A 25,022-nucleotide genomic window follows, 5' to 3' on the forward strand; every position below is an offset into this window, starting at 1 on the left:
GTTTGTGTCCCAGCAGGAGGAGTGTGTGTGTGGAAGTTGTTTTGGTCTTACTCCTTTCATTCTGCAAGTTCAGAATGATTCCTTTCATTCTGAACTCGCAGAGGTTTTTCCAAAAAATTCCAGAAGACGGATGCTGCAACTGCCCCTTTAAGGGCTTTCATTTTTAATCTTTGTCATTCAAGCACAAACGGGAAAAAGAAAAAGACTAAAATCTGTTTGACATTTGAAAGCAGTTGTCACGCTTTGAAAACAGCAGTTCCTTCATGCGTAGCTGCTGCGCCATTCCGACACAGTCTGTGTTTACACATCAATAATGCAGAGCTAGTCAGCAACTCTTATATTAAGGAGATAAGATTTCTTACCGGTTTGTGATTGTTCCATAAACAAAAAAAATGTTAAGGCTGGTAAACCACTGAAGTGCAGGAACCTTTCTAAAGTCCAAGCAGATCAGACAGATAACATATTTTCTAAATTAAAAAGACAGCTCATTTAAATCCATAAAATCATTGAGAAGCAGAAGTAATAGTAATTTATTATCAATAATAGAGTTAATGCATTTTATTTGGTGTGTTTTCTACTAGTAAACCATGAATTAGGGGAGGCGCTGGAATGAATAACTCCATCTGTTGATCACAATTCAGGTTCTTTCTCATTTAATTTATTTCTTAGTGTTTGGCACCCCAATTAAATCAAGTGACAGCATGTGGCAGGAGTTTAAATGTGCAGCAGATGCTCCAAGGGAACACCAAAGCTACAGCCTCCTTTTGCATTAAACCCATTAAAGATATTGCTTTAGGTTTAGATCAGTAAGTACAAAAACACATCTGCTTCTCAGTCATTCCTAAGGGACTGGCTCCATGGCAAATATCACATTCAACCTCCACCTTTAGGGGGTAGAACCTGCAACAACAACAAAAAAAAACTGGGCTAAAGGCCAGAAGTAAAATATGTACAAAGCGTAAAACTATTGGAGATCATGCCACAGGTTAAAAAAGCGGAAAAGATACACTCTGTTAACCTTACTAGTTAAAACGTAGTCGCTATGCATTTTGACTCACTTTTTCTTCCATCTAAATGGTCTCAGTGCTCAGGTCTTAAGTGTACAAGGAAAAAAGGTTATGTTTCTATTTTAAACAAATAAAAAAACAATTTCATATATTAATTCATTATGTTTGTTTTTAAAGTCCCTCTTCAATCATTTATTTTAATCTATTGCAAAAGTATTCCCAGTGGTCTTTTGATTATAATTATGCCATTTTAAGCCCAAATCAAAATGGTTTTCCAGGATATAGTTTCTGCAGAGCGGCAAGAGTTCACCTGAAATTTTCCGCTAAGTTGTGGGTGAGGCGTAAGCCTTCCTTCATTTCCCATGATCCCTTTGTTTACTCTCTCTCCTGCTAACTCACAGCCCCTCACAACCGGTGCAACAAAAATAGCAAACACTATTGGAGCTATCCAGCTGCACAGTTTGGAGCCAGATGCCAGCTTGGATGAGGAAAACAAAGACGTACATGGATCTATTTGTCTGTCAGTGGAAGTATCAGAATAGAGCGGAACATAATGGGAGCTCATAACCCTCCTTTTGATTTTCTTCATATATCTCCATCATGAGGAAAATGCTACGAGAGCATATTAAACAACATGCTTTACATTGGAGTGGGTCTTAAATAGATAGATGACTTTATTAATCCCACAATGGGGAAATTTCATTTCTGTGGCAGCAACACGACATTCAGAAATAATCTATATAATATAACATCAATAAAGGACATCACAAATGACATTTATATTAGATAATTAAAAATATTACTAAAATTATTATGAGAAATTATTATCAAAAATGAGATTCTTATTAAATAAAGAAATAAATATTAAATAAATACAGCTGCAAAAGTGTAAAAAACATGCGGTCTGCAAAACATGTAAACTGTAAAAAAAAAAAAAAAACATTACAAATTTTTTCAAAATACAGAAATAACTAATGAAGTTCACACCAAAAACAAAAACAAACAACTGTTCAGGAACAAAAAAAAACAATTTAAAATTGAAAAACAACAACTACAACAAAAGGAAATGAATCAATGACCAAACACAAAAACACCCCTGGGACCGTGGAGTGACACTTTGACACGGTGTTGTACAGTCTGATGGCTGTGGGGAGGAATGACCTGCGGTAGCGCTCCTTCTTACACTGAGGGTGCAACAGTCTTGTGCTGAAGGAGCTGGTCAGCGCCTCTACAGTTTGGTGCAGGGGGTGGGAGGGGTTATCCATGATGGATGTCAGCTTAGCTAACATCCTCCTGTCCGCCACCTCCTCGATGGAGGAGGCTATTAGTAAAGGAGAGCTATTTTGGGCAAAATATATTTTGTCTTTGTTGTTTCGTTAATTCAATTTCAATTCAGTTTAGTTTTATTTATATAGCCCAATATTACAACAATGGTCGTCTCAATGGGCTTCATACCGGTAATTGTATAAGAAGATTAAATCAGTCATAAAATATAATAAGTTTTGTTAAACTAACATAAACTAAGTTAAACTGTCCATCCCTGCCTTTAGACCCTCCTTCTTGGTAAGAAAAACTTGTAAAAATGGATCCCAGGAAATAAAGGAGAAACCTCAGGGATGTCCACATGAAGGAGGGATCCTCTCCAAGGACGGACAGGCGATGTACCACAACTCCTAGAGATAACTTACTTACATTGTTTTTATATTTACTTTTTTCCTTATGTTTTTTTTTCTTTCTTTTTTTTTTTTACTTCTGACAATTAAATGTGTTTTTTTTCCCTGATAATTCAGTCATAGTGATAGCCCCCCTGTGGACCCCCTTCCGCCGTCCCCAGTGAGAATTTTCTGGAAGCGCCTCTGCAGAGAAGAACCTGTCCGGAGCTGTGCGCTCACCATCCCACATCAGAGGTCCTGCGGCGCTGCTGCTGCGTCACGCGGGATGCGGCAAAGACAGAAGTTTGGAGATGCTGCGCAAATCAGCGGCCCGCGCGTAGCGCCAAACGGCGCCAAGACCCGTCCTGGCTGCTGCGTCCGTGATGATGATGCGCTAAGGTGTTTCCTTGCGGCCTCTGCGTCACACACTAGCGGCGCGGCAGGTGAACGTAAGCCGGTGGGTGTGGTGCCATTCAGTCTTCCAAGTGTATATATATGAGTGAAAAACCAGAGAGGCGACTTTCCGTTTACACCAAGCAGCGGAGCAGCAGAGGGGCGCGGGCTTTGGCTCCTCCTGACACTCTCCCTCCAATAGAAATTGTAGGGATCCCACGTCGTTAGCTGCAGAGGTGAGTCTGTCTGTGGATTGCAGCGATGATCGGAGGGCTCATTCATCCCCTTCAACATTTACGGACGCGCAATTTAACATTTATTGCAGCTAGTTAAAATATTTGATAAAATCTGCTAATTTAGCTATGAAAGAGCAAAAAATTATTTGGACATCTGAACTTGAAAGTTAAGAGTCTAATAATGTCCTAAATCTACTTTTATTTTTAATTGCGTCTCACAAAACCTTTTATGGATGAGTGTGCGTGTGGGTGGGTGTGTGTGTGCGCGTGTGTGTGTGGATGCACCTTAATTTGAATGCACCTGGTAGCTCCGCCCACACACGTTGTCACGTTTGCAGCCACGTTCCTCCAATATAGAATGTAGAAGGAAAAGGGGGGAAATTACTACTTTATGGCAACGTCCACTTTGTTCTTCACATTAGAAGAACTTAGAACTGAAACATTATAATCATTGGTGTAAAAATGTCTTACAGATGTGGAATAATACAACTCATAACAAACAGAATTTGCCCTGTGGGACCCAGGGGTCTAATTTTATTGGTGTTTTTCTTCTTACACACCTGAATAAAACACAATGCTTCTATAACTTGTTACCTTAGGGTAAGGCTCGAAGCTGCTAATGAGCTTCTGAATTCCCCATTCACTCCTTATTAATTCACGCAAGTAAAAGTGCAATGGGTTTCATTAATATTTCAAGAATTATTTAGTTTTTTCATTTATGTAGATTAATAAAGATTCAGAGTAAATAAAATAGGCACTTTAGGGGAAAGTATTGTTATATTTTGTATATTTACTTAAAGTAAAACAACATTTAAAAAAATGAAACAGATTTTTTTGTAATTTTCAAGAACATAAAGTGTTTTCCACAGCAGCACAGCAGATTTTTATAATTTTGGATCTTGCATGTGTGTTTTTTGTTTTTGTTACATCTGCTACTTTTTGCTTTGTGCCTAACAACATCTCTCTTTTACCTCAGCATCCAGGATGTACTTCAAAAACTTCAGAGAATACCTGTCTTGGCTCTACTTCCAATACCTGCTCATTACTGGAATCTACGTCCTGGAACCCTGGGAAAAGTCCATCTTCAACTCCATCCTTTTCTCCGCCATCGCCATGGTGGTCTACACCTCCTACGTCTTCATACCCATCCACTTGCGTCTGGCGCTGGAATTTTTCCACGAGATCTTTGGGGGTCAGCCTGAGAGCACCATGACGCTCATGAACTAGACTGAAAGGAGGAAATGAGGGGAAAAAAGAGACAAAGAATAACGTGAGCCATAAATACTTTCTCCAGCTTCCACTTTACATTGAGCCACTCTACAACTGTTCACAATATCTCATTAGACTAAAAGCAGAAGGAATCTTCTGGAATCAACTAGAGAAACAAGCCTTACTGTCTTCTTTTATACCCCACACCTCCAGGCCTTAACCTACGGTATTAAACACACATTTGTACCTTATTTTAACACTGAATGTCACATTTCTGGTGAAACAAAACTGTGCATTTTTTGTTTTCTTCACCATATGTCCTGTGTGAGTGCATACTAACTACAGATTTTGCATGATGGGGTCATACGTGTGTCGTATTTATGCATGTTTTCCTCCACAAGCATTAGAGGAACATTCCAGCATCTTTCTTTTGTTGAGGGTCTACACAATGCATGAGTGCATGGAGCAGAGCATGATTTCTGGTTAAAAGCCATTTGACATGTTAGAAATGAGTTCAATGTCCCATAAGTACATGGGTAAGTACAGTTTGAATTGTCCTCCCTAGTTTTGGACAGGAAGCACTGCTTTTTCCCCTTTTTTACGTTGCCTTTTTGCACTGTTGTGCTAACTGACAGGGTACAGAGTATGATGTTGAGTGCCTGATCATAAAAGAGAGTTGTTTGAAAGCCCAAGCTATGCAAATGAATCAAACTAAAGCTTTGTTGCACAATTTGTTCCAAACTCACAGATATTTTTTCTACAGGTTAGACTAAGCAATCACACAAATGTGTGCCGAGCTCTGCGTTTTTTTCAAATTTGTTTTACCACTTGATATGTCAGGGAGGTGAGTTCAAAAGTTTGCACGAGCAAATATTGATACAGCAAACTTTTACGGTACAGGCTCAGCTTTATTGATGACGTAACTTCACTCAACTATCGTTTGTTGTATGATGGTAAATGTCAAGCCTGTGTTCTTCCAAATGAAAAGCAAAACCAGACTGAGTTAGTGTCTTCCACAACTGCATTCTGATGTAGAGAGAAAACCAAGAAAAGATGGAGTATCTGGTAACTGTGATGAGCGTTGCACATGTGTTTTGTATGCTTAACTTTTTGGTTAATTATTAGTGTGTTGGATCAAGGATTCACTGATACAATTTCATTTATAAGAACATCTTTTATGTACACTGGCTGGTCAAGTTGTCATTTACCAAACATTTTTATTGTATAAATGTGTGTTTGTTCTCTTAATGCCATACAGGAAGTTGTTTAATATTTATATTGTCCTTTTTCTTTGTTGCACTAGCAGCAGATGTCACCAGCAATAAGAATGAAGAGCTCCTAAATGTTTTTTTTATCATATGCATCAAGTGAATGCTTTGTTCATTCACAATAGTGTCACATTGCAGCAACGATCACAGAATAAAGGCACCTGATGATACAGAGATAACCGCCCTTTGTTTTTATTTTCTTGGCTACCTGGTACTAAAAGGCACTAAAGTATGGTTCCAGGAACGTCTTCAGTAAAGCAAATAAGTGTGTTTGAATGTAAAAGAAATGGGTGCCACATTTCTGGCGGCAGGCACAACCACATAAAGGGACAGTATGTAATAAAAGGTAGACATAAAAGCAGCTATCTCCAGTCAGAGTGAGAATGGATGTCTGGAGGGTTTGCTTTTCTTACTGGACACACCTGCCAGTGCTCACAAAGCTTTAGAGGCCTCCCCTAAGCCTCTTATCCTTTGATCAGGTAAAATTTAACCCAGAAACTTTTACAAAAGGGTGGGGTGCTGGAATTCCAGCCGGCATAATCTGATTCACTTTTCTGCAATATGAAGGTGGATCAGATGTGATGGTGAAACTGTGGTACAGGCGCTGGTAAGGGGGCGAGGTGGCTTGTTTTTTTTTGTAACTGTAACTGAACACCTCCACTTGGTATTTTTCCAGGATGTTGGAGCATACCGGTAATCGCCGCAACACACTGTCAATCCACTTTTTTTGCAAGACCTCCCAGAAAAACCAATTTTTCCTATTTTGCCTTTTCTCTTCATGTGACTTGTCACACATAAGCAGCACCATTCGGTGAGGATCAGGTGTTATTTATGCCTAAAGTTTTGTCTGCTCACACTCGACGTCTCTTAATTGAAGAAGTTTTTTTTTTCTACTAACAAGGTTTAAACAATGTCTTCCTCAAACTGAAATGCTCCAGATACCCAGGCACCCAGACAGGGCAGGTTTTTTGTTTTTGCTCTGTTTACCTGTCTTCTGACTGTTTAAAAAAAAAATAGGGGATGGGAGAAGGGGGAAATCTTATTAGCAGTGGTGTCTGCAGGCTGACACTGAGAAAAACACACTCATGCTAGTACTATAGCCAGCAGCACAAGGAAACCCCTGAAAGTGATCAATTATTAATACTATTAGCAGCACCCACTGTAACTCCTCCAGCAGATTTACAACCTTTGTTTAACTTTAAATAAGTCTCTTATAACTCGTTTAGCTTCTCTCTCTCTACAGGTTTGTGCACTTGTAAGAATACAAACGCTTATTCTCTGTAATAGCCTAAATCCACAAAAGACATAAACACAAATATTTCTGCTTTTCTGTCTTTAGTTTCACGTTTAACATCCCTCACGTCTAACTCACACTCTGACCTTGTAGTCTGACACTCAAAACACTGCTTTGAATATGTCATTAATATATTGTCACATACCACAAACATGGCAACTGCCTCTTATTTGACCTCACAAGAAAAACAAAAGATAATGTTGCTAAAAACATGACTTGTATTGAACTAATCCAGACGCTGATAATTGCTTTTTTGCTACCTGAAGGTCAAAACATCCCAAGATGTGTCTCCATTCATTTTCTCACAAAAAGTGTTTTTTTCTGTACCAACAAGACTTTGTGTTTTTTACACCAAACATATGCCGGGAACAATAAACTATACGTCATCTTTAAAGAAATTTAAACCATGTGCTACTTTTAAAAGATTGCAATGAAGTAGAGCATTATTTAAAATTATTTTTATTTTTTGTAAATCTTTTTTTCTTTACAGCAGGATGTCTCAATATTCATGTAGAACAACTGCTCTAAATCACATATCTCAATTCATTATAAATATAATGAAGTATTTAGAAATGTATAATCTAATCATCGTGAGCATCTGAAATATGTTATGAAACATTTTAACTATTTAAAAAAAAAAAAAAACATTGTCTCTGCCCATGATGGCAGAAAGAACTTCTGTTTAAATTGGCCTTTTTTATTATTTCCAAGGGCACTTTATTCTTGCTACGTACATAGTTCAGGGCAGAATCCATATATTAAAACACCTAATTTCACTAAGCAGTTTTCAATGTGAATAAATAATTGTCTTATGATTCGTTGTGTCTACAGGTTATAGGAAAACAACAAAAACTGTGTGCAACTTCGTAATGTATTTTCTCTCAAAAGATTTGTTTAAGAAGGATCATTGTTTGTACAACAGGGGTGTGTTTGTGTGTCTATTGTCTTTACGTTTCAGGATAGGGGTGGGGGAAACCAAGTATATCATCTGTACATTGACTTGTACGTCCTTCCAACTAGTTTTTGGAAAATTTTCATACATACAAATGTTTTTTTTTTCCAGTCAGCTTGCAACATTGCTGAGGGATGTATTGTCTGGTTAAACATTGTGTATTACACAACAGGTTACACACAAGGGACGGGTAGTTACATTACAGTACATTTACATTAGTTACTCTGATCACGTGTGTTTTCAGGATAGCAAGTTTGCATTTTGGTGGCTGTAACAGGTCAACATGTTGCTTTTTTGAACCGGTCTTGTGCTGATTTGATCCAATTACAGCTCTGTTGGATAGAAAGGTAGAAGAGCTGAAACCACACCTCTAATTTAACAGTATTTGACATATGAATCAGTCAATATTAACATAGGAGTGGTTAAAAAGATATCCTGAGTCCACTTAGACCTCAAACTGAAAACATTAAGCGTATTTGACTTGGGGAAACAATTGTTGAACAACAGTTAAGCTTATTATAAAGCTTCACAGTGCCAAACAGATTTGAGAAATCGATCTGTAATCATCATCACAAACATTTTGAGCTCATTCGAACTGAGGAGTAACACATCATTTTGGACCCACAGCAGGTTTAGGACGTGTGGAAAAACATCCGAATGGTAATTGAAGAAGTCTGCCACCATGTGGCCATGCAGAGTCACTGCAATTCTCCTAATGTGTGAGTCTTGGCACATTTTTTCACACCAGTGGAAGTCAAAAGCTCTGAGAGGAAGAAGCTTTGAACAGAAAAGTTTTAGTTCAGTTAAGACGATCTGTTTCAGTTTCCCGGAATGAGGAGCTCGGTATTCATGGAAATGAGAGAATTCCATCAAACGTGTGCAAGCTGCTGTGAAGGAATGTTTGACTGAGTCCCAAGAATTTTCTGTGTGCAACTCACTACCTACAAAGCAACACAATCTTTCCTGTTTTTGCTCCCAGTGAACAATAAACTGAGCTAATCTTTTATAGTTCACACAGTGCGTTAAGGGATTTCAGCGCAGACACTCCATGGAGAAAATCATTAGCTCAGGAGTACAGATGCAAGAGTATTTTTTAATAATAGATATAGTAGACCAGAGGTTGATCAGGCTGACAAAGATGAGCCACAAACCTACAAAATCAATCCTCATCATCACATATACACAAATAAATCACACAGGGTCCCTTTTAAAATAACTCCAGACAACGATGGATTGAGATTGTGAGAATTCAAACCAGGAGCTGTTCTGCTGCCACAGAACATATAAACTTCCACTCAGTTGCCACGGCGATTCTTATTTGTGTTCAGATTGTCAGACAAATCTAAATCCCTTCAGGACACCCAGTATTAATAACAATTTAATCCTGAGAGAAACAAGCATGAACTTGGGAAAACTATAGCCAAATTTTTATGGATTTTAGTTTTTGCAAATTGCACTGAAACAACACTGAAACAACAGCAGTATAAATTTCATGCTGACAAATCTCTTATACGTTTTTGCCCTTTTATTTGCAAAGCCTTTCCATTTTTTTCCTAACGTGCCTTCATGTTAGTCTATTAGGGTAACTTTAGCTTTTTGAGGAGCAAGTTTTGTTACCTTTGGATAAAAGCAAGTATAAAATTTCACCACATTTTTGGTGTTAGTGGCAATTTTAGCCCCCCACCGGCTCGTCTGGTCTAAAATTTAGCTGAAATTTGGGCTTCCCAGATACATTCATCTTATGCTTTGCGAGCAAATATGTCCCACTGAAGATGAGCTAATAAAGAATCAAATTTTTAATATTGTTCCTCTAAGTTAAAGATTTAACTTGATAAAATGTAATCACAAGTCACTGAGCTCTGAAACACCTCACATCTTTCATAAATGTTTTAGAGGGAGAAACTGTGAGGATTGGTGATTTTATAAATAGTTGCCTTAATTTATAGTCACGCTTTGCATGTTCTGGCAGGATTTGTAACCCCCCACCTCTCAGTCACAGTCACACTAGATTTCATTTGTTCATTTTCCACAGCTGGTTCAGCTTTAGTCAATTAACCCTCATTCTCAGTTCCCCCTTCAGAGTCTGATTTTCTTCTATTTGTTTCTCCCAGCTTCTAGTCAGATCACTGTCTTGGTTTTAGTTTAACTTAAAAAAAAATGTTTAGAGTATCTACTGACAATCGATCCAGCTGTATTGGGTCCTGCGCAAACATTTTTGACCTTCACAGAGTGAAAATGCCTATTTTTCCAGTGATCAAAGTGCACGAGGTACGGTTAAAGCAGAAGGCTTTTTTGAGGAAGTGCAGCAGGGGTTGTTGCATTCGTGCATGTTTCTGAGATCAACAGTAGTTTTGTCTCTCACACGTTCCTGACAGGATCCTTGCTAAATGGTGATTACAGGATTCACACTGATGACCAAAATGTATAGTAATTAGTTGGTTTTCTAGATATAAGTCTCTGTCTCAGCCTCTATAACTTGCTCTTTGCACATTCATGGTGGCTTCAAGAGCTCCTTTAAATGAATAGGGTTAACGTAAGGTAATACACCTCCATCCAGCCAAGTCATCTTTGGTCTTCTCTCCGCTCGACTGCTCCGGCTAAATAAGTTAACTCTTCTCTGTCCTTGAGTCTGGATGGAGACTGATGGTAGTGCCGGTGCCAGTGTTGGATGAATGGACAGGTGAGCAGGGCTTGGGTCCTCTGTGACCAGCTGAGGATTGTAAACTGACCGCTACTGCTGTTGTGTGGTCTGAATGGAGCTAAGAAATGACGCTCAAGTCAGACATGAAGAACCCCAAAGGAACCTCTTTCAAGTTTCTGCTGTGTGTCTCAAAGTCCGTCACTTAATGGAGGAGGAAGTGAGGGACGCTAGAGTGCTGGAAAATGAGCACAAGGGAATGTATAAGAATACACATTAAGAGAAAAGAAAAATTGCTTAAATAAACCCTTGCCTTTCTTCTCATCCTCACCCCTTTTGTTTCCCCATATTTCCTTTCCCGTCCACATGCTCACTCACTGCTGGTCACTGATCTCCCTGTGGACTTGAGGTCTTTAGCAAGTGAGGCATGTCTCCCCCTCAAGCATGCTTTGTCACTGACAAGTCAAGAGTTTCAATAGACAGCTACAAGAAAATCACTTTTCCACAAAACCACGACGCTATCTTGTTACCCCGTAAGAATGATTCATTGTCCAGCCACACTTGTATTTGACAGATGGATCAGCCAGAAACCCAGAGAACTTCAGAGATCCTGCATGCACTGCAGCAGATATAAATGCGATCAGCTGAACTTTCTGATGGCGATCTAAAAAGTTTACCCCTCTTGTCCTCAAAGCACTCACTTCCTGAAATTCAGCTCAGACAGCAGAGCTGTCGTCCAAGAAACTTTTAGGGTTCTACTTGCTGCAGAACAGGACTTGAATTAGGAACACGTTTCAGCTTTTCAGCAGGAAAGGCTTGAAAAAACCCAATGCCCCATGTCACAGACTCCTCTTTGCTTTCCTTTGTCTCCCCATTAAAACCCTGGTAGAAGGAATGCCTCCCATATCGGGTGACCCATTGCCCATCGGCCTTTGCTCCTTGCCTAGCTTACAGCGAGGAGGTGCTGCAGCCGGGTGTTGTATCCCATGTCACAAAAGAACCTTTCTGCACAAAAGGGGTACAGAGAATGGGCCACAGTACAGTGGTTCTCCTTGGGTCAGTTCCAGCCCCCCATCTCCCAGTCGTAGGATTTCAGACCTCCTCCTGTGGGTCCGGCAAACACCCTCATTGGTCCAAATGTTTTTCTAACCAAGTCAGGTAGAGATATCAGGGACACCCGAAGCGCCTGCCGCTGCCTTTTATGACCACGTAAAGAGGATAAATGAACGTACTACCTATGCATATCCCGGTAAGTGAATCAATCACTTATTAACAAATAAAAAGCTATTGCTTGTTGCTCTTGTGTTTAAAAACTGAACTTGACAGTTCTTCATTCAAGCCAGTCAACTGCATATCTAAATTTATATGGAGACACTCGTTAAATCTACGGAGAAACATTTATTTTAATAAGAATGGACACAACAACTTATTGACAAGTATAAGTTAAGTTTAGTGGCCTAGTGGTTGAGTGTCCACCCTGAAACTGAGAGGTCATGGGGTAAAATCTAGACATACCAAAGACTCTGGGGCCAAATGCTTCCCTGCTTGACCGTCAGCATTACAGGGTTGGATTGGGGGGGTTAAAACCTCAAATGTTTCCCGAGGGTGATTGTGAGTGCAGCTTTCTGCTCGACCCAAGGGATGTGTCAAATGCAGAGCAGTCATTTCGCACAACGGATGGAACTTCAAAACCGTTTTGAAAACATAAAAAGCTACTATGTACATAATTATTGGTGGATAGTGAGGCATCACGGAAGGAAGGAGCACTGTCCTTTAAGGATGAGAGGGTGTCCTGCACCTGGGCCCACCAGAGGATTGTTGGCGATGACTCAAAGTCAAGTAGCCTGTCTGCCAATCGCTTTGTTAAGAGTTCAAATTTCTGTTCCAGGATAAACAGTCTCTGTTTCCTTTGGCAGGACACTTAACCCCACACTGCCCCCAATTGAAAAAAATAATCAGTAAATCACTTTGGATAAAAGGATCCACTAAATACTGTGTAATGTAGCCTCTTTGGGTCCTGTGGAGAATTAAGGCTGCAGCCAATCACAGTCTCTGCAGAAAGATAACAGACTGTGGCCTTGTCCCTGGTGTTTCTAACAAGAATTTGAAAGATACAGGGATGATGGATTCATGGAGGCGGTGTGTAAGTTCATCGTCTTCATCAGCTAAAACAGTAAAGGTTGCATCTGCTGCATCTTTGGATGTGGAAGCTGATGCACCCAGAAAAGACAAAGAAGATCCCAGAAGCACCACAGAGAATGGCAGGGATCCTCCACAGCTTCTAGTTTCAAATGTGAAATTTTGACTTTTATTTGATGTTTCTTTTCAGATCCAAGTCAACCATGAGGAGTATTTCCTGCCAGTCAGCTCTTGTAGCTCTAGTTGTGTTTGCTCTCACTGTGATAGGTTCCACTGAGGCCAAAGCAACACAGAAACCAAAGTACCAGTACACAAAGAAGCCCATTCCTCATGTCACAGCGCAAAATCCAGTCACCACAAACATCCCCAAGACCCTCAAGATCATGCCCACTCCCAAGCCTGTGCAGCCACAGCCGCAGCCCATTACGGAGAGGTCCATCTATTCAAGCCACTCCTTCCCACACTCCCACAGCGAGCGCACCGAACCCCCTGGTGTTGGACCAGAGAATTACACGCTGGATTATAATGAGTGCTACTTCAATTTTTGCGAATGCTGTCCCCCTGAAAGGGGCCCCAGGGGTCCAAAGGGAGACAGAGGTTTGGAAGGTATCATGTTTACTGACATTAAGCACCCATTGCAAAAAAAGTTCCTGTATTTGATCAATGCTTCTTTTTTGTCTCTCTAGGGCCACCAGGGGAAAGAGGCCCCGCAGGAGCTCCAGGTTTACCAGGACAGCCAGGTTTCAGTGGTCCTATGGGCTTTAAAGGAGACAAAGGTGAATATTATCTGGTCAATATACAATTAAAAGAAAATACCCCAAATTATTGTATCACAGTAAGGCTGAAAATAAAAAATATCCAATTTTATTTCAAATAAATGTTTGTAGGGGATAAAGGCGACAGAGGCTATGGTGGGACTACCGGATCACCTGGGATTCCAGGGAAACCAGGACAAAAAGGTAAGTTCTGTGTATTCTTTGTTTGGTTTTACTTTTTGAACATTGCTATTTGAAGTCAAGTTTTAACACAGGTATTCTGGTACAGGTGATGTTGGCTACAAAGGTGAAAAGGGTGAAAATGGGTTACAAGGTGTCAAAGGTGAACGCGGTGAGAAAGGAGAACTGGGCCATAATGGGACAGCTGGTGAGAAAGGAGAACCAGGACCAGAGGGGCCAGTTGGACCACCAGGAGGGGCTCTTCAGGAGGGTCCAAAGGGAGAAAAGGGGGATAAAGGGGAGTGTGGAATATTTGGAGAGAGGGGACCAAAAGGAGAGCGCGGGGAACCTGGGGCTCCCGGTGTTCCAGGTGGCATGGGGATTCCAGGTCTGAATGGCAAACATGGGGCTCCTGGCCCTGTAGGCCTGAGAGGAGATCAAGGGCCTCCTGGACCTCCAGGAGAACCAGGGATAAGAGGGCCTTCTGGACCAGAAGGGATAAGAGGGATGCCTGGGCCAAAAGGGGATAGAGGTTACACTGGGATGAGAGGTGAGAGGGGATTTCGTGGATTTAAAGGAGCAAAAGGATGGAGTCTTCCTCAAAAACAATCTGCATTTAGCGTTGGAATCTCGCCAAGAAAATCCTTCCCTCCTTCTGGGTTTCCAATCCGCTTTGACAAAATATTCTACAACGAACAGGAGCACTTCAATGTTTCTTCCAATCGCTTTACATGCATCCACCCTGGAGTCTATGTCTTTTCCTTCCACATCACAGTGCGTAATCAACCACTGCGAGCCTCACTGGTGGTTAACGGGTCACGGAGGGTGAGGACGCGGGACTCGTTGTACGGACAGGACATTGACCAAGCGTCCAGTCTGGTGCTTCTGCGTCTGGCAGCAGGGGATCAAGTGTGGATGGAGACACTCAGAGACTGGAATGGGATGTACGCCAGCAACGAGGACGACAGCATCTTCTCTGGGTTTCTGCTTTACTCTGACAAACCCTGATACCTATACACAGAAAAACTGCTTTCCCACTGAACTGCTCCACAAAACCCCCCAAAACTTGTGAGAGTGCTGAGCCACACAAACTTTGATGTATTTCTTCTTTCTCAATTTGTATCTTTGTATCTTTTAAACAAAAGAAAGACTATTTGAGGACTCCACCACATTGAGATGTCAAGTCCTGGTGGACTTTGGGCCTAAAACAATAAAAATAAATTTCCATTCAATACCTCAAAGTTAACAAAATAGCCTCAAAGGATGCAATGACTTTATGAAAAGTGGTGAAAAAAGACAGTAACAAAAGAATTTGATGTAATCTGCAATAACACAACACTCAAAATATTTTAGGTAATTTGATTTCACACATAAAAAACTCATTTTTGTGGTATTTATGCAATTTTGTGTACAGTATGTGTTTTCTGCTGACCCAAATTTTGGCCTACTTTAATAATAATAGTTTTATTGAAACCTTGTGATGCTTGTAACAAAAGGAAATAAGGTTATATTACAACTTTTATCTTCATTAATCTTTTTTCTTAGTTGTATGTCAGAGAGAACCTTCCTTCCTCAAACAGTGTCTACTCATGAAACTGCGCAACATTTTTTTTTAAAAAGTACAATAGCACACATTAGCCATCCCCAAATCAATAAATTATGCACGAAAAAACTTTGTAAACTTTATTTGAAAATAGGTGACAAAGCAGAATTTAGTCTTTTTAATTAGTTTGGTTAATTGGCTTAATTAGTTAAAGAAAACCTAAGTTTGGGATGATTTACAGTACCGTACAAAAGTTATAAAGACAGAATCCAAAATAAACACATAAATGTAGAAAGAAATTTATGGAATTAACAAAAAAAAAGGCAAAATACAACACAGTGAGAAGTTCTTCCATGTGAATAAAAAGCTTCTTTCATTCTTTAACTTGTTCTTCTGGGTCTTGTTTTCCTTTTTCTTGCTCAAACCTTATCTGGTCACCAGTAAGAGGAAGTGATGCGGCAGTGAAACAACAAATTTGTCGAATTTCCAGAGAATGTCACTGTGAACTATCGCTACTGTTGTAATATTGTTACTGTTGTAAATCTTGTTATAATAAGTGTAGCTTTCGGCAGTGGAGAAATGGTCTATATTATCCTGTGTCATGTTATGGTATTCATGTTTCTAATACATAATGAGTATTCCTGTTCAAAAAAAACTGTGTAAATGAATTGTTGTCACTGACAATAAAGTCCAGTGGTTCATTTAACTGACTCCATGCTTTATTTATCAATACAATAGTGAGAGTTGCTTTCAGGCTTTTTCAGACTTCGTTAGTCCAGACTAGGGTTGTGCCGATGGACGATATCATCGTCCATCGTGATGGGTGACTGACATCCCGATGGAGAGACCACCATCGTGATGCCACGCCCCCGCCACGTTGCGCGTCGACACCATAAGCCGCGGTTACATGTACAAAATATCCTGATGGGATCAATGGTCGGATTAGAATCCAACCGTGTACATGGGCCCAGAAAAATGTTTTCAGAATATAAAAACGTTCACTAAGGTCACAATTTCGGTCGGAATAAATCATTCGCACACGCGCAGTATTCGCACATGCGCAGTTTGAAAACCGGAAGAGGATACAACTTCCGCCGAGCGGCTTTTTTTCCAAACTTTATTGAAGGTAACAATTCAATACAAAACGATAACAGCGGCGAGCAGCTATATACATTGACATGTCAGCTCGGTAAAATACGAGACGATCTTCTAAACGTGCTTTTAATAATGTTACGGTTATTATGAAACACCTGTTCGCTCATCATTTGAATTTTAATCCGTGTGGTCAGTGCTTTTTCTGAACGTAGCCAGGATTAGCAGTATGCTAACACGGGCTAACAACATTAGCTTTGGGTGGCGCTGCACGTAAACGTGTAAGAATAACATCAGCCTTTATTTAGTCGGGACACGACTGGAAACACAAATCCACGTGATTGATTGAATGTTTTCTAAGGACTGAGCGACATTTCTGCTTTGAAGCTCAAACCGCTGTGTGTGCTGACGATCCGAACTGTGCTCAGACACACGTTTAGACCCGGTTCTGAGTTTGATAGCTCGTACCCCTAGAGCTGCGGGACGGATCGCAGTCTTAAATCTCCCACACATACCGCTCATGTACCCCCCCCCCCCCCTTCCCATCAAACATAAAGCTGTAAATCCGCCCTCCGCCGGTCCACTTCACTAGTTAAGTGCGGGAGCGGACCACTTCTTTTCTATTTTGCTTGTTACTTTTAAAGTCACTTCCCTCAGTTTATACTGGATCATCGCGGATTAACCATTAGTTGGGAAATAAAATGAAAAAAGCAAAATAACGAATAGCTGTTATATAAAAACGAAAAATTTAAAAATACCCCCCCCCCCCCCCCGACGATGTCATCGTCCATCCCGATGGTTGACAGCAAACATCGTCAACGGCCAAATTAGGGGACATCGCCCAACCCTAGTCCAGACTTGGTAGTAAAACATTCATAAAAGTTGCTAATGTGAGAAAGCCAAGGCGGCAATAATAGCTTAAAATCTTTATGTTGTGGTATAAATTCTCCTTAGATAATTTGATCTGGAGAGACCTTAGCTGTATGACAATCAAACATAAGGCTGCGTTGGAAAACGGACTTGATGGTTTCAAAGGATTCAGAGTAGGCTCTAAAGGTGGATTACACTGTACTGATTTGAGCTGAGAATTGATTGCAGAAGTTCTTGAGAAGTCATTGGGGTCTCAGGTGGCAGCTGGGATCTTGGATGATGATGCCGAAGTCTCATCTCTATTCTTTTAGGGTCAGAGACAGGATGATGTGAGATATTGTACTGCTGGACAACTCTTCTTTCCCAAACCAAGAAAACTTCATATTGACTTTACCTGGCAGGTCTCCAAAACTGCTGGGTTTACTCCGCCTCACCAGATCCAGCTGTGGTACCTTGACTCTGCAGCTGTACTGCCCCAGAGCCTTTGTTACCAGGTCGTAGTTTTTGGATTTGGCCATTCCCAGTTGTTCGTTGTTCTTATAGAAATAGTAATGGACCGGAGGGGCAGGAGCTCGGGCGTTGTACAGAACATGGCAGATGAGCTTCATCTTTTTGGCTCCGTACAATTTGATGTCTGCATGGATCTCCAACAAAGGCTGTGACAGAACCTCTGAGAAAAAAACAGCAAAAGTAAAATGAATAAATTGGAAAGAACTTGCCATCACACTCTGTAGTTGCTTTAGCCAAGAACTGGTTTAAATTTTATTTTAGTGCTAATAGACATTCATGCAGTTGATCGATTGATATCAGTGCCACTTTATGAGCTCACCTAAGATGTGGACTGGTGTGTTAACTGAGGTCACAGAGTATGTGCGTCTTCTCACATCCCAGGAGACCCGGCAAGAGTACATCCCTGAATCCCCAAGGGTCACATTACTTAAGTAAAAGCTTACGTTTTGGCCGATTTGTCTCATCACTTCAATTCCATCTTTGTAAAGGATTGTCTCATGAATGGGAGGGAAACCTCTGAGGCGACACGACAGCTTTAAGGTGTCCCCAACAAGAGTGGAACGAGAGGGGGGTTTGAGGATGGCCCAACCTCCTGAGCAGAGATTGGGAGAAAAGAATCAAACAAATGATATTTTCCAAAAATAAACAACCAGCAAATCTTACCATCCACTTCAATCTCCACAGGTACACTTTGCAAAGTTCTTATGATTCCTATCATGGTCTTTCTTGCACCTTGACAAGAAAATTTTCCACTCGCTTTTATTTTTGCATTCCACAGCTTGAAGTTCTCCCCGGTCTCTGGCAGCTTCTCAGAACCCCTGAACCACTCGACACTCCAGTTGGACCCATGGATATCGGGAATGCTGCATCTGAGGTGCAGACTCTCCCCAGTGAAGATCCTGGAGTTGTCTGAGACTAACTCAACGATAGCTCGAAATGATGTGACCATGGGAACTGAGAAGGAAAAGCAAGAGAGCAATCATCAGGAAGTAAAACAAAAGCAGGTTCTATTCATGACGTAAATGTTAATTTCACTACAAACTGTGGTCTGTGGCGTTTATATAACTGACGCTTCACAGCACACAGAACACACAGAAGTGTGAGAGGATTTGGGACATACCATTACACATCACGAGTTGTGGCAGCAAAGCAAGTACTAAAAAATAATAATAATCAAGCACAGAGTATTAATAATTATATTAATATTACCTAAAAATACATTTAATTTGATTAAAAAATAGGTCAAGTTAGGAAAACTCACCGAGGAGAACAATGCAAGTGTCCATGTTGCTCCTTTTGTGAGGGAAAGAAACTGATTCTTTTAAACTTAAAAAATAGAGAAGTGAAAGCTTCTATTCTGGGTGACAGATGTAAAATCCCCTTTTTTGCAAAAAATGCTGTCTAATCAAATCTAGTTCTTTTATGTAAATGATGTGCAGAAAGACCTGAACATCATTATGTATCTTTATAAAAACTACGCCCCTGTTAGCAAATTCTAGCACTGGACTTTTCTGTACTGAGATTTCTCAGGCTGTATGGAAAGGCTACAATAGACCAGCGGTCCCCAACCTTTATTGCACCACGGACCGGTTTGATGTCTGGCAAAATTCTCACGAACCGGTATGTTATATGTGGCGGACACAGGCTGCAGCAACGCTGCAATAAAGCAGTGTTTTTCAACCAGTGTGCCGCGGCACACTAGTGTGCCGTGGGAGATGGTCAAGTGTGCTGTGGGAAATTGCCCTCATTAATTGATCTAAAAACATTTCCCATCTCCAGGAAATCAGCTCTTTGTTCATCCAAACAGGCCCTGATAAAACACTGAGTAGTTAGGAATATGAACGATCATAAAATACTTTTTTCTTTGTGTTTATTTGATTCTATTAAAGACATTTTTATAAGAATGACGTTAACGCGATTTAGCTGCAGCTATAACTGTTATCTGAAAAGTCCCGCAGCTTTTACTGTCTTCACGACTCCACCAATCATTCTTGAAGGCTTAATCACATGTCATCAGTCTGACCAATCAGAGGTGTTTAAAGTATTCACTTCCTTGTTCCAATTTAGCTCATTACTCACTCAGTTCCAACAAAAACACCAGCTAAAGCTCGTCTTTAGCGGTGTAGCTTTCCACAGAATCCGGTATCAGACCGTGGAACAAGTGAACAAAACCATGAAGCCCAGAGACGCGAGTTTTTCTGCCGAATTCTGGCAGTTTTCACACTACATCTCCCATGATGCATTGGCTTAAAGGGACAGCGCCTCAGCGTACAATGAGTCGTCCTTGTTACATGTCTTGAAACCAAAACGAACATACAGTTTGTATGTAACTTAAGTTTTATTACATCTTTTAGAAAAAACATCTGCAACTTCCTGCTTTTTCTATCTTTTTCTATATCTTATCACAAATTGTGGCGGGGGGGGGGGGGGGGGGGCTGTAGATCAATACAGACTATGAGTTTCTGCTTTTTTTTTTTTTTGGGATGCTGGTGTGCCGCAGGATTTTTGTCAAGGTTAAAGTGTGCCGTGGCTCAAAAAAGGTTGAAAAACACTGCAATAAAGGAAGAGATACGTAATAAGACGTACTCTGCACTTTCATTTTGACACATTAAACATTGTACATCGCACAGGTGTCATCATCCTCTCCCTTTCCCACACTCATGGTGCTAAAAAGAAGTAAACACAACAGGAAGAAATAACTAAGGGTGAAACACCATAACAGCCAGATGAAAGGACCCGTAGGCAAAAAGAAACACCCGTGCTAAACACTATTTTGACCAAAGCAGGAAAAGGGGATTGATTTAATTCCCTGTGATGCCAGCTCTGACAGTAACCCCTGCAGCCTGCGGAACTCCGACAGCAGACCAAATGAGCAAATCACCGACACTACAGTACAACAATTTCAGAAAAACAAAGACAGGTTGTCTTTTTGAATCTACCAACTTGAAGGGTGGTAGGTTGTCTCAGGCTTTGCAGAAATGCTGCAATAGGCAGGGAGGACCCATTTTCATGAGCATCTTCAATGTTGGGTTCAATCTCAGTGAAAGAGCATTTGACTGCAGGTCAAGCGGTCACCAGTTCAACTCTGGGTGCCCCCTCATTGTGAAACGAGAGCATTTCCAGTATCAAATCACAGTTGACGTATTTTCAGACCACTGAACCAATGCACTACATACTTCAAGGAGTTTTTTGAAAAAGCCTCTGACCAGTTACATGAATAAGACAAAATCAGGTGTACCCGCTTTCCACTGACAACTTATATTCAAAGATTCGCATAATAATTCAGCTCAACCAAAGACCAGAATTCTTTTTAAATCTACTAACTAGAAGTGACATAGCATGCCCCTAATGTGTAGTACTCCGAGATAGGGGGTGAGGTCCCTTTTTAGGCAAAGTCTTTGTTGTGGGGGTATAGCTCAGTGGTAGAGCATTTGACTGCAGATCAAGAGGTCCCCAGTTTAACTCTGGGTGCCCCCTGCTCACTTTAAACCTCAAGATTAAAATGCTAACATCTCCATTAAAATTGTAAAATTTCCCTCAATCAATACACCACTTCAAAGACTTATTAGAACAAGCCACTCCACATTCAGACAAATTCATGTGTACATGTTTGCCATTCAATCTATTAATTCGCAATTTCAAATAAAATTTAAAGAAAACAAAGACTAGATGTCTTTTTGAATTCCCCAATTTGAAGTGTGGTAGGTTGTCTCAGTCTTTGCAGAAATGCTGCAATAGGCAGGGAGGACCCATTTTCATGAGCATCTTCTATGTTGGGTTCAATCTCAGTGAAAGAGCATTTGACTGCAGGTCAAGCAGTCCCCAGTTCAACACTGGATGCCCCCTCATTGTGAAACGTGAGCATTTCCAGTATCAAATCACAGTTGACGTATTTTTAGACCACTGAATCAATGCACTACATACTTCAAGGAGTTTTTTTGAAAGAAAGCCTCTGACCAGTTACATGAATAAGACAAAATCAGGTGTACCCGCTTTCCACTGACAACTTATATTCAAAGATTCGCATAATAATTCAGCTCAACCAAAGACCAGAATTCTTTTTAAATCTACTAACTAGAAGTGACATAGCATGCCCCTAATGTGTAGTACTCCGAGATAGGGGGTGAGGTCCCTTTTTAGGCAAAGTCTTTGTTTTGGGGGTATAGCTCAGTGGTAGAGCATTTGACTGCAGATCAAGAGGTCCCCAGTTCAACTCTGGGTGCCCCCTGCTCACTTTAAACCCCAGGATTAAAATGCTAACATCTCCATTAAAATTGTAAAATTTCCCTCAATCAATACACCACTTCAAAGACTTATTAGAACAAGCCACTCCACATTCAGACAAATAAATCAAACACATGTGTACATGTTAGCCATTCAATCTATAAATTCGCAATTTCAAATAAAATTTAAGGAAAACAAAGACTAGATCTCTTTTTGAATCCCCCAATTTGAAGTGTGGTTGGTTGTCTCAGTCTTTGCAGAAATGCTGCAATAGGCAGGGAGGACCCATTTTCATGAGCATCTTCTATGTTGGGTTCAATCTCAGTGAAAGAGCATTTGACTATAGGTCAAGCGGTTTTTAGTTCGACTCTGGGTGTCCCCTCATTGTGAAACGTGAGCATTTCCAGCATCAAATCACAGTTGACGTATTTTCAGACCACTGAACCAATGCACTACATACTTCAAGGAGTTTTTTGAAAGAAAGCCTCTGACCAGTTACATGAATAAGACAAAATCAGGTGTACCCGCTTTCCACTGACAACTTATATTCAAAGATTCGTATAATAATTCAGCTCAACCAAAGACCAGAATTCTTTTTAAATCTACTAACTCGAAGTGACATAGCATGCCCCTAATGTGTAGTACTCCGAGATAGGGGGTGAGGTCCCTTTTTTGGCATAGCTTCTTTTGTGGGGGTATAGCTCAGTGGTAGAGCATTTGACTGCAGACCAAAAGGTCCCCAGTTCAACTCTGGGTGCCCCCTGCTCACGTTAAACCTCAGGATTAAAATGCTAACATCTCCATTAAAATTGTAAAATTTCCATGAAAGAAAAAACCACTTCAAAGACCTATTATTAGAACAAGCCAGTCCACATTCAGACAAATAAATCAAACACATGTGTACATGTTTGCCATTCAATCTATAAATTCACAATTTCAAATGAAATTTAAAGAAAACAAAGACTACATGTCTTTTTGAATCCCCCAATTTGAAGTGTGGTAGGTTGTCTCAGCCTTTGCAGAAATGCTGCAATAGGCAGGGAGGACCCATTTTCATGAGCATCTTCTATGTTGGGTTCAATCTCAGTGAAAGAGCATTTGACTGCAGGTCAAGCAGTCCCCAGTTCAACACTGGATGCCCCCTCATTGTGAAACGTGAGCATTTCCAGTATCAAATCACAGTTGACGGACTTTCAGACCACTGAACCAATGCACTACATACTTCAAGGAGTTTTTTGAAAGAAAGCCTCTGACCAGTTACATGAATAAGACAAAATCAGGTGTACCCGTTTTCCACTGACAACTTATATTCAAAGATTTGCATAATAATTCAGTTCAACCAAAGACCAGAATTCCTTTTAAATCTACTAACTCGAAGTGACATAGCATGCCCCTAATGTGTAGTACTCCAAGATAGGGGGTGAGGTCCCTTTTTAGGCAAAGGTTTTGTTGTGGTGGTATAGCTCAGTGGTAGAGCATTTGACTGCAGATCAAGAGGTCCCCAGTTCAACTCTGGGTGCCCCCTGCTCACTTTAAACCTCAGGATTAAAATGCTAACATCTCCATTAAAATTGTAAAATTTCCCTCAATCAATATACCACTTCAAAGACTTATTATTAGAACAAGCCACTCCACATTCAGACAAATTCATGTGTACATGTTTGCCACTCAATCTATACATTCGCAATTTCAAATAAAATTTAAAGAAAACAAAGACTACATGTCTTTTTGAATCCCCCAATTTGAAGTGTGGTAGGTTGTCTCAGCCTTTGCAGAAATGCTGCAATAGGCAGGGAGGACCCATTTTCATGAGCATCTTCTATGTTGGGTTCAATCTCAGTGAAAGAGCATTTGACTGCAGGTCAAGCAGTCCCCAGTTCAACACTGGATGCCCCCTCATTGTGAAACGTGAGCATTTCCAGTATCAAATCACAGTTGACGTATTTTCAGACCACTGAACCAATGCACTACATACTTCAAGGAGTTTTTTGAAAGAAAGCCTCTGACCAGTTACATGAATAAGACAAAATCAGGTGTACCCGCTTTCCACTGACAACTTATATTAAAAGATTCGCATAATAATTCAGCTCAACCAAAGACCAGAATTCTTTTTAAATTTACTAACTCGAAGTGACATAGCATGCCCCTAAAGTGTAGTACTCTGAGATAGGGGGTGAGGTCCCTTTTTAGGCAAAGGTTTTTATTGTGGGGGTATAGCTCAGTGGTAGAGCATTTGAGTGCAGATCAAGAGGTCCCCAGTTCAACTCTGGGTGCCCCCTGCTCACTTTGAACCTCAGGATTAAAATGCTAACATCTCCATTAAAACTGTAAAATTTCCCTCAATCAATATACCACTTCAAAGACTTATTATTAGAACAAGCCACTCCACATTCAGACAAATTCATGTGTACATGTTTGCCACTCAATCTATACATTCGCAATTTCAAATAAAATTTAAAGAAAACAAAGACTACATGTCTTTTTGAATCCCCCAATTTGAAGTGTGGTAGGTTGTCTCAGCCTTTGCAGAAATGCTGCAATAGGCAGGGAGGACCCATTTTCATGAGCATCTTCTATGTTGGGTTCAATCTCAGTGAAAGAGCATTTGACTGCAGGTCAAGCAGTCCCCAGTTCAACACTGGATGCCCCCTCATTGTGAAACGTGAGCATTTCCAGTATCAAATCACAGTTGACGGACTTTCAGACCACTGAACCAATGCACTACATACTTCAAGGAGTTTTTTGAAAGAAAGCCTCTGACCAGTTACATGAATAAGACAAAATCAGGTGTACCCGTTTTCCACTGACAACTTATATTCAAAGATTTGCATAATAATTCAGTTCAACCAAAGACCAGAATTCCTTTTAAATCTACTAACTCGAAGTGACATAGCATGCCCCTAATGTGTAGTACTCCAAGATAGGGGGTGAGGTCCCTTTTTTGGCATAGCTTTTATTGTGGGGGTATAGCTCAGTGGTAGAGCATTTGACTGCAGATCAAGAGGTCCCCAGTTCAACTCTGGGTGCCCCCTGCTCACTTTGAACCTCAGGATTAAAATG

General features: G+C 40.5%; 3 protein-coding genes and 2 non-coding genes across 5 annotated transcripts; 4 read left to right on the forward strand and 1 right to left on the reverse strand.

Annotated features, from left to right (window-relative positions):
- Nucleotides 1-2,271: 2,271 nt before the first annotated feature.
- sptssb (serine palmitoyltransferase small subunit B) lies at nt 2,272-5,941 on the forward strand. The gene is made up of 2 exons (XM_020708234.2): nt 2,272-3,288; nt 4,265-5,941. The coding sequence occupies exon 2, from the start codon at nt 4,273-4,275 to the stop codon at nt 4,513-4,515; it is 243 nt and encodes an 80-aa protein (XP_020563893.1). The 5' UTR covers nt 2,272-3,288; nt 4,265-4,272; the 3' UTR covers nt 4,516-5,941.
- Nucleotides 5,942-11,805: 5,864 nt separating this feature from the next.
- Nucleotides 11,806-15,855, forward strand: otol1 (otolin 1). The gene is given in 6 exon segments (XM_004075634.4): nt 11,806-11,898; nt 12,979-13,394; nt 13,475-13,564; nt 13,676-13,747; nt 13,833-14,668; nt 14,670-15,855. Coding segments are annotated over 5 exon segments (1,527 nt in total). The 5' UTR covers nt 11,806-11,898; nt 12,979-12,991; the 3' UTR covers nt 14,796-15,855.
- Nucleotides 15,856-17,190: 1,335 nt separating this feature from the next.
- Nucleotides 17,191-19,087, reverse strand: LOC101158714 (low affinity immunoglobulin gamma Fc region receptor IV). The gene is made up of 6 exons (XM_011482503.3): nt 19,000-19,087; nt 18,859-18,894; nt 18,402-18,692; nt 18,058-18,330; nt 17,623-17,898; nt 17,191-17,532 (listed from the first exon to the last, which is right to left on the reverse strand). Exons 1-6 carry the CDS (start codon nt 19,022-19,024, stop codon nt 17,528-17,530), a joined length of 906 nt encoding a protein of 301 aa, XP_011480805.1. The 5' UTR covers nt 19,025-19,087; the 3' UTR covers nt 17,191-17,527.
- A 2,807-nt stretch (nt 19,088-21,894) lies between these two features.
- On the forward strand, nt 21,895-21,966 carry trnac-gca. Its single transcript has one exon. It is a non-coding gene; the product is annotated as a tRNA-Cys (tRNA).
- Nucleotides 21,967-24,922: 2,956 nt separating this feature from the next.
- trnac-gca lies at nt 24,923-24,994 on the forward strand. The gene has a single exon. It is a non-coding gene; the product is annotated as a tRNA-Cys (tRNA).
- Nucleotides 24,995-25,022: the final 28 nt, after the last annotated feature.

This window comes from Oryzias latipes, chromosome 13 (genome assembly GCF_002234675.1).
Source record: "Oryzias latipes chromosome 13, ASM223467v1".
NCBI classification, from domain to species: Eukaryota; Metazoa; Chordata; class Actinopteri; order Beloniformes; family Adrianichthyidae; genus Oryzias; species Oryzias latipes.